The following is a 13,799-nucleotide window of genomic DNA, read 5'->3' on the forward strand; positions in this document are numbered from 1 at the left end:
AGAAAAAGGCACGAGGTTTTCCATAATTTGCTGAGGGCTTGTGTTTACCACCGGACACAAACATGCAGAAAGGTAAAAGTTCCCAGACTAGCTAAAAAGGATACTTATTGACAAAATATTATATAAGTATTATATGAAAATAATGTATGAGAATATATTGATGTATTTTGAGTTTAAATGAGCTAGTAATCTACTTCACTGATGAAAAAGGAGTGTAGAAAAATAAATGTAGTCTACAATACTAGTTAAACCATCATAATAAAATAATAAAGATACACTAACTGAGTCGCCACGTACTAAAGCCATTCTACCAGCACGGTTGAGTAGAGTTAGCTAACCATGCCAAGAATTCCGGGCAGAGAAAGGTTTATAAACATGCCTTGCCGAACTGTGCTCCAATGGAAATTATACTGTAACCATTCCATACCGTACTCGGAACCATTCAGTCGAAGGTGGAAAAGGGGCTAATATTTTGCAGTTTAAGGTATTTTAAATGGGACCAGAGGTTATTTTACTAAGGTTATTTGAAATAAGAATGATGTTCATGAGAATAAACTTCTATCATGTCTGAAATAATTACAAGGTCTGCAAGGGTTGCAGAGAAAGCCCTGAAACATTCTGACATGGATATGCATCATAACTACCAACCACTTCACTTCATTAAGGGCACGGCTGAACTTGACAAAGGGCATGATGTACAGCAGGCAGCAGTAGGCTGTCTGCACTCGACCCGGCCCGAGTGGACAAAAAGACTTAAACAGAACGAGGTGCTGACACAAAGACAAAACATGCCTGCAAGTGTTGTAGATGACTTGATGACCCCTGAGGTCTCAAAGTCACTCAATTACTCACATCCACACATACTAACTTTAGGGACTATCATGTCTCTATGTGAGTCCCCGGGCAAAGTCATAGCCAAGCCCCACTAACAGTAAGTAACTGTGGTATTCTCTGTGTTTGTCATCATGCTCTAGGCAGGTCCATCTACACCTTCCAATGTCCCTGACCACTGGGTGAAATCAAGAGATGGATACATACTTTGATACTTGTTCCCCACCCCTAACAATCCCTTATACACATGAGCTAATTAAAATCGTTCATCAGATCCATTGTACACTGTAAAGATATCATCACTACAGTAACTTGATACACAAACCTGCAGACAGAAGATTTAGAGCTAGAGGGACGATGTCTGCTGTTCTTGACCATATTGGATAGGGGCTATAGAGGTAATCATATGAAGACATCTGTGGCATTTTTCTCTGAAAAAAACTTACTGTGATCAACAGCTGAGAAATAGGGCCTGCATCCCAATTGTGGAAACTATTAAAATAACTACAGAAACAAATACACTTATTCAGTATAGTACATACTGTTATTAATTGCATGAAGAAAAATCTTCTGTCAAGTCCTAAGAATAGTTTTTTTTTTTTTATTTATTTTTTTTTTAAATAATTTAACATGAGTTTTTGCTGTATAAACACAAAAACATATCCTAAGCTAGAAAAATGTCACTAAGCTTATGGATAATATAGATCCCAGATCTCAGATTCTTTGAATTATATGGTTTTAAAGTGATATCTTAAATTGCACCATAGCACTATCAAATCTAATGTGCCATTTGTAATAAATATAAAATATGCTGAAGTCTGACTTTTACTTTCATATTTGCTGGAATAAAAAGGGACATTCCCTTGAAGTAAAAAAAAATATAATAATCTTTGCCAATTACTCACAGGCAGCTGACCCAAGGGATTCTGACCAAGAGAGAGAAAAAAAACAAAAAAAACTCATCAGATTTCAGGCCAATGCCAAGTCTCAAAATGATGACATTTTTGCCTAGAAGAGGGCCAAAAAAACCAGGTGTCAAAGGTCATCAGTCACACGCTCTATGCTAGAGGGAACGAAGCGCATAGTCAGTGTGGAGGCGCAGTTAGCACCACATTCAAGCTGCCACCACCACACAAGTCTGAAAAGAGCAAAACCTCACAGTCACTCACATCAAACTGGTGGCAGATGTTCATCACCCCCTCGACTCCCCTTCCTCCCTTAAACACCAATATTTTCAACAAAAAAAAACTGCTGCAGAGAGCAGCTGTCCAGGTTAGTAGATAATTCCCTGTGAACCATATAAGGGCCAGTCAGGATGGTATTGGTTACACATTGGTATCCTTAATTTCAAATGCCTTAACCTAAAATATATTTATGGTAAGATCTAACCATCTCTACTTCCAACAAGTTTCATTCCAACGAGTTTCAATAAATTCAGATTTGATGGTTTACACTGCAGACTGCAATTCAAAGCGCTCAAGTGTAACCCATAAAAGTTATTCCCAGAACTTTTCGTATTTTAATTTAAGACCAGTTTCATTGCAAATACAGTTCATATATGCAGATGTGGAATTGAGGATTCCATGTTTTGATGTTACTTGCATTTTCTTTTTCAGTACTCCAAGGTCTATAAACCACGACCTAAAATGGCAAACCACAAGTAAATGAGGCATGAAATGTGCAGCATGTTAAAAACTTCACTGGTGTGGATTGCTTCCAGTTGTTCTGACATCACAAGTGGCAATTAGATAGATATTGACAAATGGGGAATTGGCATCTAGGTTTAAGGCAATGAAAACGTTCAAGCGGACCGCTTGCTTGATCTCATGGTTGGCTGACAAGAATCAATCAGCACAAGGAGGATAAGGAGTGACACTGTAGTGTCCGTGACCGTTCTTCTGGAAACTTAATGTTAAAGTTGCAATGTTGCTTGGCAACCTTACACAGTCTTTACTTAGGCAAATTAACTACATTTCTTTTTTTTTTTTTTTACTTTCTCCACTTTTCTCTCCAATTTAGAATGCTGAAGTCCCAATGCGCTCTAAGTCCTCGTTTTGGCGAAGTGACTCGCGTCAATCCGGGTGGCGGAGGACGAATCTCAGTTGCCTCCGCGTCTGAGACAGTCAATCCATGCATTTTATCACGTGGCTTGTTGAGCGCGTTACCACAGAGACCAAGCGCGTGTGGAGGCTCACGCTATTCTCCATGGCATCCACATCATCAAAATGATGTACTGATTAATCTAATTAATTGCAATTATTCACATATATTCATATTTACTGAGAAAGGCCCCTAAATAAAGACCATTTTGTGTTTAACAATTAGCATTATTATAAAATGTATTGTTAAATAACTATTTTAGCTATATGATGGTGTTGTAGGTCAAATACAGACACTACTTATCTAAATTATTGAAATCTAAGAACAAATCTAAAATTGCGCAGTTATCAATAAAAGGCCCATCATGGTCAAGCAAACACGGACATTAATAAATTTCCAAATATCAATGTAATATTAATATTAGGGTGGGAGGCAGTCAAGGTAGTTGCTCATGGAGTAACTGTTTCCGGTTGTCCTCTGTGATGCGGACATCTATCCCTCAATGAGCCATTAGCCGAGGGCCTGTGACTGGCAAATATTCCTCCTCATTCCTCACTGTCCTTATCACCCTACCCAGAATCCTCCTCTGAGCACAAACTTCCCTCATGCAAAATTTTAGTCATCCAAGAGCTTGCAGCAAGGAATGATCTCACCACACTAGGAGCAAGCTGGCATCTTAAAGCACCACAGTAAAGGACATGTATATGTACGCACATAATTAAGTGTAAAGGAAAATGCAAATAATATAAATCAGAACATGTATGTAAATCATTAGCAATAACAATAATCATTAACAAATTAAAAGACATTCAAGTGTCCTTGAGCTTGGGAAATTATAATAAATGGAATATTAAATGGAATGGATTAATGGAATCCTGTATATGATAATAATAATAATAATAATAATAATAATGGATTAAATTTTAAGGTGCAAGAATTTGATAAGATTCCATCCATACTGACATTGTATCTGTCAGGTGTTAAAGACTCTGTGTAGATTAGTCTTCCATTTGTAATTTGCAGTGAGGGGTAGCAACTCTGATACCAGCAATTGAAGAAAAAAAGAAAAACAAGAAAAAAATTATGAATGTCCCTGCACAGTGAGCCTAATGACCAGAGACTGGCCAGCTGGTGGCAGAGAGTCTGCCTGAGGGGAGAAGAGTGCTCACTGCTGCCATCTACAACCTTAAGAACTGATAGAGCTGTCCAATCAGTCTGTAGCCAGTATCAGGATCACTGTCCTGAGAGTCAGGAACACTACAGGCTTCCTCGTTAAGCAAGATACATGTCATCTTGTCCTTCAGGGGCACAGAGGCAAAGTCAGGGCCAAACAGTAGCAATGACCTGAGTCAGAGCAGCACTGTCCCTTGAATATATTCCACATCTCCAAAATGGGAGATCTAAAATACAGAATGAACAAATCAAACCCCCTAAAAATATGAGTGCAATGGCTTCAAAATCAAGATTTTATAAATGTTATAAACAACTAAGTCAATCTGTATTTTTCATTTAACAGAACACACACGTTAGTAAGATATAGTAGAATACAAGCTACAGTTTATGAATGGCTTTACCTGAAGAGTAGGTAGAGGCTCCAGTTATATCTTTACATTTAGATAATCATAAAATATGTTGTCAGTACTGAAATGTGTTTGTTGAACAGAAAGGTGAAAAGGATAATAATCTTTGAGAACAGAAATGTGGCATTGAGAGGCTATTTATAAACTCTGTCAAATTCATGTCTAAACTCAGAAGCACCACTGCTTTCTTCCAGCATGGCTTACACACAATGACAGCCAAGGTCATTTTTTTATTGGGTCATCTTAGATTCAGTTCATTTTAGAGGCCCTGTCATGATGATAGATGTAGAAATAACGAAGTGTACATGCACAGAAATGATACTGATAATACAGTCAGAACATACAGTCAGAGATGCTGCATTTCTAGGAATCTCTCCATAATCTGCCCACTTCATTGTGAAGCTAGTTAATGCCACTACTGCAACTAAGAAAATGGCTTATATATATATATATATATATATATATATATATATATATATATATATATATATATATATATTATTATTTTTTTTCAGCCAGATGTGTTGCACATACACACATGGTAATGTACTAATTAGAAATGGACATCTGAATATAGTTGAGCCAAACCAATCTGTCACAGGATAGATTATAGTCTTAGAGAGACTATATCAGTCACAACACAATTTTGTTCAAATTTGTAGTTACTGCGTTTTGCTTTAACACAAATAAATTCCAACATGTCTGAAAGGCACCCAGGATTGCCAAGGAAATACCAAGGAATTGGTACAAAGCATGGTGGAAATCTCATAGCTATTAGAGCAGACTCAATAAGGGTAGAAATGTAAAAGTTCAGGGAGAGGGCAACTTTTCATCACTAATGTGAACTGCTCAACATACAGTGCGGATGATGAGGCAAGCTAAGAGAGACTAATATTTAGACCATGGCACCATTTTGGAACACTCCTTTCACTTTTTTGGTGAAAAAGCTAGGTGATGAGGAAAATCGGCAAAATGGATTTAAATATGGCGAAATGTTCTTAACAGATGGTGATGAGGCAAGCTATTACAAAAGAGCCTAAAAATTAGACATACTCCATATCAGCACTTTTTTCCACTTTTTCTGTGCTGACTGAGAGGCAAAATCCCTTGAATGGATTTGAATATGGAATAATGTGTTACGTAAAGTTTGCTTGTGCATGTGCACTCTTTATCCAAATTATTTAATAAACGAGCATGGGGGATACGCAGAACTTTGTGAAATATTGGTGTTCAAACAGTCCACACCTGCTAATAATAATAATATTGTAATAATATTGTTATTATACAATAATACAATTATTTAATTTACATTTAATCAGTTTCATTTTAAAAAAAAATTAAGAGAATATCACTTATGCAAACACTTACTTTTTACTTGCTGTAACTTATTTCATTATACTACACTATTGCATACAAGTAAAACCCTTTGTGAATCGGAAGTCATCCGCTTTTTTTCTGCATTTCCTTAAAAGAAAATCCATGTGCCACTACAAATCATCAAAAAAATGCCATATTATAGAAAGAACCTAAAGAAGTCAAGAAGTCCGTGTTTATCCCAATCTTTCGCAAGTAGCAACCCCAATCAACTCAACAGGCATACAGTGTACATCCCTTCATTTAAATGAGGAGCACCAGGTCGCTGAGTGTGACTCATCCCGCAGGCTCATTACCGCACACAGTCTGCTGGCACTGCCTGTCATACAACAGGAGCAGTCAGGCGAAAGAGAGGAAAGGAGAAGGGCTAGCGGGGACGCTGCGACAGAAGGGAGGGAGTAAGGGATGATGGGCTTTATTTTTGAACAAGCTGAGGAGTGGTGAGACAGATAGCAGACGGTGCAAATGAAGACGATGGTTTAATTGACTGGTGCCGTACAAAGCGCAATGCAGAGATGAACTTTCAAGGGGAAATAATATGCTGAAGAAACACTCTGGTCCAAGTACATATGCCCTAACACACAAACACTAAATTAAAGACCAGAAAACGCACCTATAATTCAATTGATCAACCCATAACACCTTTAAATGTATTAAATTCTTTTACAAAAGTCAGTCAGGTCTACAGTATAAAGGTGCAAGTACAGTGCAAAACATTTCTCATCTACAGAATATTTTACTTAAAATTCATATTGCCTACCTCCTTAAACAATTAAGTACATTCAGTCATACTACATACACTTCATTTCATATTTGGAAATTTCATATAGCCTTTGTTTGTGACGACTCTGCTACGAAATCTCATAAAAGCAATATCTAGTATCTTCTTAAAAGCATGTAGGATGAAAAACAAATGATAAAAATGAATAAAGTACTGCAAAGTAACATATATTCCTGATTTATGGGTGGATGGTTATGAAGTAGATTCCACCCTGATACCCAAAACAGTTACTGGTTGGGTTTCACCCAAAGTTAAAAAATTCTCTCATCATTTACTCCCTCTCATGCAATTCCAGATGTGTATGACTTTCGTTCTTCTGCAGAACACAAACAAAGATTTTTAGAAGAATATCTCAGCTCTGTTAGTCTTCTCAATGCAAGTGAATGGTGACCAAAATGTTTAAGCTCCAAAAAGCACATAAAGGCAGCATAAAAGTAATTCATACGTCTCCAGTGGTAAAATCCATATCTTCAGAAGTGATCTGATCAGATTTGGGTGAGAACAGACCAAAATATAATTCCTTTTTTACCATGAATATTGATATCAGCAGTCTCTTTGGTGATCATGATTTCATGCTTGATTACACTTCCTTGCACCATCTAGCGCTCTGCGCACGCGTCAAGCACTAGGAAGCGTAATCAAGCTTGAAATCATGAATGTGCCTAGAGACTGCAATGGCAAGTTGTACAGAAAAAGGAGTTACATTTTGGTCTGTTCTCATCCAAAACCAAAAATTCTTTGTTTGTGTTCTGCAGAAGAAAGTAAGTCATACACACCTGGGATGGCATGAGGGAGTCAATGATGAGAGATTTTTCATTTTTGGGTGAACTATCCATTTAATAGTTGCCACATCTGGACAGCCACCACTTAGGAAGACTACAGTTTTAAAACCCTTTTCTGCTCATCTTTTGGATGGCTAGCATAAGGTCAGTCTGAGATCAAATACTGAGACCAAAATACTCTTGTGACTTGGAAGTCATTGAAAGACTAATTTTCGTACTCTAATTTACTCACCCTCATAATATATGGGGGGCCAGTGGTGGCTCAGCAGTTAAGGCTTTGGGTTACTGATCAGAAGGTTGGGGGTTCAAGCCCTAGCACCGCCAAGATGCCACTGTTGGGCCCTTGAGCAAGGCCCTTGACCCTATCTGCTCCAGGGGCGCTGTATCATGGCTGACCCTGCGCTCTGACCCCAGCTTAGCTGGGATATGTGGAAAAAAAAGAATTTCACTATATATGTGCAAATGTATAATGTGTGATAAATTATAATTATTAAATTAATTATTAATTATTATTATTAAATTATTAATTAGGTGTGTATGACTTTCTTTCTTCACCAGAACAGATCTGAAGAAAAATAGAAAAATATCTCAGCAGTGGATGGTGATCTGACTTTTGAAGCTCCAAAAAGAACTGATAGTCAGCATAAATGTCATCCATACAACTCCAGCAGTTAAATTAATATCTTCTAAAATGACATGATCGCTTTTGGTGTGAAAAAGATCGCTTCCAGTCAGCAGCGGTATGCGGCGTGTGATGTAAGAATTGAGCTACGTGCGACGCACACAGAAGAGCAGCACCATTTACAACTGAGTAGGAGGAATGCTGTACAGAAGCTTAATTGGTTTTGGTTTAGATCTGTATTTGTATCTGTTTCTGTACTCACAATTGTGCGCTTGTGCGCTTATTCTGGATGTTTCAACCGAGTGGAGAACGTGAGATTACGTCTGTATCATGGCAATGAAATACGTCACACGAGAGACTGCTTGGACTCCACCCTGTCGTGACTCGTGAAGCTTACCAGAAGTGATGATTTATAGTTAAAAAGTAGGGATGCACCGATAACACTTTTTCTCTTCCGATCTGATACCGGAAATCTCAGTATCGGCCGATACCAATCCCGATCCGATACCAATTTTGTTTTTTTGCATAATCAGTTTAGAATATCTTTACATTATTGTGTGGAAGTAATTGGGGGTACTCTTTAATATGTAAAGAAACACAAACCTCAAACTACACATTATTTCAATATAAATGTATAGCTTATTAAGAAACACTTTATTATTAACTAGTATACTGGATAATGTAGCAGCAAAATTAACAGTAATTCCAGTCTTCAAGTCTTCAGTAGAAAAGAAACCAGTGTTTTATTTTTCCCTTTTTTTTTTTTTTTTTCAAAAATGTTTCAACTTGTATCTGGACTTTAAAGGATTCAGATCTCTTTTTTGTTCAATTTAGTTGTAAGACATCAGTCCAATTTTCATTCACACAGTTATTTTTGGACCCATTCAACTTAAATACTGTTATAAATTGTAAACAAATACTTATGACAATAATAATAATAATAATAATAATAATAAATTGTTATTAATATTATTATTATTGACTTTTAATTTTAAATACGACAGTATTATATTTAAATCGTGCAATTTTTAAACCCTCATGCTTTTATTTTGACATTCTGAACTCTCCAGGAAGTCCTGTATGTGTCTGTTTGTAGACAAGTTGACAGTAGTTTAGTTTGCTTCTTATTCAAATTCTGGTTAAAAAAAAAAAAAAAAAAAAAGCACCTCCAGTGCCGTTCTAAATGCATATTATAAGTGAACCGAACTATTGAGCATCTACATCTGAGATGTTGTTCGTGAATAGCGCTCAAATATTCCGCACCACTGTGAAAGACAAAAATAGCCGCAAGTGTGTGTGTAAACAGAGCAGCACCATTCACTAACACGCTGATGCTGCGCATACTATATATTTACTTATTAATCACAGCCTTTTGTGATTCACAGAACTATCGCACGTCTTCAGTTGGCTTTGAATAAAATGCACGAGTCATGAACTGCTTTAATTGTGTTTTAATGGTTCTTTTATGTCATATTTGGAGCCTGACAGTAACGAACATGACTAACACACAGTATACCGATACCCGATCTGTCTAAAAGCTTCAGTATCAGAGCCGATACCGATCCAGGTATCAGATCGGTGCATCCCTATTAAAAAGTACTTAAATATTCATCTTTTTCGCACCAAAAGCGATCGTATCACTTAAGAAGACATTAATTTAACCGCTGGAGTCGTATGGATGACATTTATGTTGACTATCTGTGATTTTTACAGCTTCAAAAGTCAGATCACTATCCACTTGCATTTCAAGGACCTACATGGCTGAGATATTTTGAGAGAATTTTCATTTTTGGGTGAACTCTCTCTTTTCATTTGCATTACCTCAAAGAAATCTTAAAGAAACTTCAAGAAAACCAGGCCCTAATGAAATAATTTTAACTGAAACTCAGGCACTTAACAAACTGGGAATACTTGTTGGACAGAGATTTTGCAAATAAACTGCTAAAAGTTGTCCTGCAGAAAGTGATACATGTGATACATGGAGTAATCTAGTGAGCATCAGACTTGATATAATCTCAATCACCAAAACTTAAATGGCCATCAATGTCGCACAATAAGGATTGGAACAATACCACATCACACTCAGAGTCTGTAATGTGAAATGCTTTTATAATAATGCAACTGGTCCATGTTTGTTTTAGGAGACTGCATGTCAGGTTTGAGCATTTCTCCAAAGTTAAACTACTACATGCATTTGACCACTTTAGGGAAGATTTAAGTATGCAATTTGATCAGTATCATTTATTTCAACTATAACTTTGCTTATATACATACTTGGCTGCTACTTCTGGGACAGGAAACAAAGTTCAAATCTGCCAGTGCCAGACTGCAGATGTTGCACTGCCTATGTAGAGATCTCAGATCTTCCACTTTCAATTTAAAATGGAGGTTGAAATGGATCCACTTGTGGAGCGTCTTGGTTGTCAATTTTGACACATCATGCTTTGCTGAAAACTACTGAGGCAGACTGGCAACTCATCTGAGCTGTAATGAAAACCGCCATCAATGTACGCCATAAACGGCCACTTCTGAGCGGTTCTGGGCAGTTCTCCAGACAGAACCAAAAGTCAACAAACATGAGTCTAGCTAGATGGAGAGAGAGACAATCTCAGAACAAGCCTTTATTTGGGTTGGACGAGAACACATCGGACTGGTTTGGTTTGAAGGACGGTGAGAAATATTTGTTTTTAATTAGAGACAGTCAAACAAGGTCCAGATACCATTTAAATCCCACAAGAGTAACACATTCCAGACCGGCACAATTTCCTTTCCTCTTTTTTTGCATACGTAGTTTGACAGTTGCTATTTTCACTCTTAGTAGAGTTTATTGATTAAACACTTTTCAAGTTTCAAAGCTGTAATTGCACTAAGACTTTAAAAGAAGCCTGATGTGACCTCAAACAAATGCAGGTTTAATCTCTGCTGTGCTTTAAAAGCCTGAGATCACCTTTAATCGTCCACACAAGTGCTACTCTATGCAGACACTCTCTGACGTACAACATCAAAAGTACAACTGTTTATTGGTATATTTTAAAATAAGTGAGGAAACAAAAAACTTACCAGTAGGACACATCCAGTGGGTGGAAGAAGCGCTGTTTAATTAGGTCTGTAAAGAAGGCCTCGGTCTCTCTGCATGCTTTGCCATTTCCTATGACAATGGTCTGACAACTGGTGGTAAAAAGGATCAAGTTATTTATAGATCTTTTTGGAGCCTAGGCATTCTAATAGATACTCATGCAACCCAGTGTCATCATTCTGACTGTAATACCCATGTTTAAGCAGAAGGTGACGCAGTCTGTCGGCCTCTTTATATTTTGCAGAGCTATGCAGGTACACCACATCTGTGTGTAGTATCTGACCTGAGGAAAGAAGAAACAGATATGTTTAGAAAAATTCATGTGGAAATGGACTTAGAATTTATTTATTTTTTTATCAGTCACACTCTTTGAAAGTCTTAAAGGGAAACTAAAAATAAGAATTCTGTCATAATTTACTCACCCTCAAGTTGTACCAAACTTGTATGACTTTCTTTCTTCTTTGGAACACTTGTCGCTGTTTTACATGCAAATATAAAGAATGGGAACTAGAGACTTCAAGCTTCAACAAAAGCTGCATTCGAACTATAAAAGTATCATAAAATTAGTCCATGTGACTTATGATTATATTTCTATATACATATCTATATCTATATGCAATATAAGTCTATATACACAAAACCCATACAATAGCTTTGTGTGAAGAACAGAACAAAAATGTACATAAAGTTCCCCATTCTTTGTAATTGCATAAAAAAAAAAAACAATCAGTACATTCTTTTAAATTTATACCTTTGTGTTCCACAGAAGAAAGATAGTCATATGGGTAGGAATGACTTGAGAGTAAATGAGACAGAATTTAAATTATTGGGTAAAATAATCCTTGAATAAGGGTGCTGGGGACAGCCTTTTGTTTCCTCTCCAATAATTTTTCTGCACTCTGCACTCATCTTCTCCACCTTGTTCCTCACTCCTTTCAGACAATACTGCTGCCATTTTCTGTCAGCCTGAGAGAGGCAGTCTAATCGCAATGGACACCTCAAGAGCCCAGCAGGTCATGTGACTCCACACCCACAGACCTGTCACAGTCAAGCTGGGTCTGTGTGTGCGTGTGGTGCTGCTGCAGGGCAGAGGCCAAAACACGGCAATGCCACCTGACACACACACCCGCCAGGCCGATCAGTTGCCTGGACATGGGGCACACACAGGGCACAGCGTTCAGCTCCACCCACAGAGAGGGCACAATGGAGATATCTTCATTATATATATACACATACAGTTGAAGTCAGAAGTTTACATACACTTAGGTTGAAGTCATTAAAACTAATTTTTTTTTAACCACTCCACAGATTTAATATTAGCAAACTACAGTTTTGACAAGTCGTTTAGGACATCTACTTTGTGCATGACATGAGTAATTTTTCCAACAATTGTTTACACAATTCCAGTGGGTCAGAAGTTTACATACACTAAGTTAACTGTGCCTTTAAGCAACTTGCAAAATAAAATTTCTCAATTAGCCAGTTAGCTTCTGATAGGAGGTGTACTGAATTGGAGGTGTGCCTGTGGATGTATTTTAAGGCCTACCTTCAAACTCAGTGCCTCTTTGCTTGACATCATGGGAAAATCAAAAGAAATGAGCCAAGACCTCAGAAAAAAAATTGTGGACCTCCACAAGTCTGGTTCATCCTTGGGAAAATTTCCAAACGCCTGAAGGTACCACGTTCATCTGAACAAACAATAGTACGCAAGTATAAACATCATGGGACCACGCAGCCATCATACCACTCAGGAAGGAGACACATTCTGTCTCCTACAGATGAACATAGTTTGGTGCGAAAAGTTCAAATCAATCCCAGAACAACAGCAAAGGACCTTGTGAAGATGCTGGAGGAAACAGGTAGACAAGTATCTATATCCACAGTAAAATGAGTCCTATATCGAAATAACCTGAAAGGTTGCTCAGCAAGGAAGAAGCCACTGCTCCAAATCCACCATAAAAAAGCCAGACTACAGTTTGCAAGTGCACATGGGGACAAAGATTTTAATATTTGGAGAAATGTACTCTTGTCTGAAAAAACAAAAAATTGAACTGTTTGGGCATAATGACCACGTTATGTTTGGATGAAAAAGGGTGATGCTTGCAAGCCGAAGAACACCATCCCAACCGTGAAGCATGGGGGTGGCAGCATCAAGTTGTGGGGGTGTGCTTTGCTGCAGGAGGGACTGGTGCACTTCACAAAATAGTTGGCATCATGAGGAAGGAAAATTATGTGGATATACTGAAGCAACATCTCAAGACATCAGCCAGGAAGTTAAAGCTCAGTCACAAATAGGTCTTCCAAATGGACAATGACCCCAAGCATACCTCCAAAGTTGTGGCAAAATGGCTTAAGGACAACAAAGTCAAGGTATTGCAGTGGCCATCACAAAGCCCTGACCTCAATCCGATAGAAAATTTGTGGGCAGAAATGAAAAAAGTGTGTGCGAGCAAAGAGGCCTACAAACCTGACTCAGTTACACCAGTTCTGTCTGGAGGAATGGGCCAAAATTCCAGCAAATAATTGTGAAAAGCTTGTAGAAGGCTACCCAAAACAACTGACCCAAGTTAAACAATTTAAAGACAATGCTACCAAATACTAACAAAGTGTATGTAAACTTCTGACCCACTGGGAATGTGATAAAAGAAATAAA

The 13,799-nt window shown here is 37.7% G+C and overlaps 1 protein-coding gene across 3 annotated transcripts in view; it reads right to left on the bottom strand.

Annotated features, from left to right (window-relative positions):
• LOC127414182 (S1 RNA-binding domain-containing protein 1-like) overlaps positions 1-13,799 on the bottom strand; it is a 79,478-nt gene that overhangs the window by 48,553 nt on the left and 17,126 nt on the right. For all 3 annotated transcript variants that reach the window (XM_051651987.1, XM_051651984.1, XM_051651986.1), the window contains 2 exons: positions 11,339-11,429; positions 11,131-11,238 (listed from right to left, as the gene is read on the bottom strand). In XM_051651987.1, the coding sequence (XP_051507947.1) occupies positions 11,131-11,238; positions 11,339-11,429 (199 nt within the window). The remainder of the gene's footprint in view (positions 1-11,130; positions 11,239-11,338; positions 11,430-13,799) is intronic.

Source organism: Myxocyprinus asiaticus, chromosome 23 (assembly GCF_019703515.2).
Source record: "Myxocyprinus asiaticus isolate MX2 ecotype Aquarium Trade chromosome 23, UBuf_Myxa_2, whole genome shotgun sequence".
Taxonomy (NCBI): domain Eukaryota; kingdom Metazoa; phylum Chordata; class Actinopteri; order Cypriniformes; family Catostomidae; genus Myxocyprinus; species Myxocyprinus asiaticus.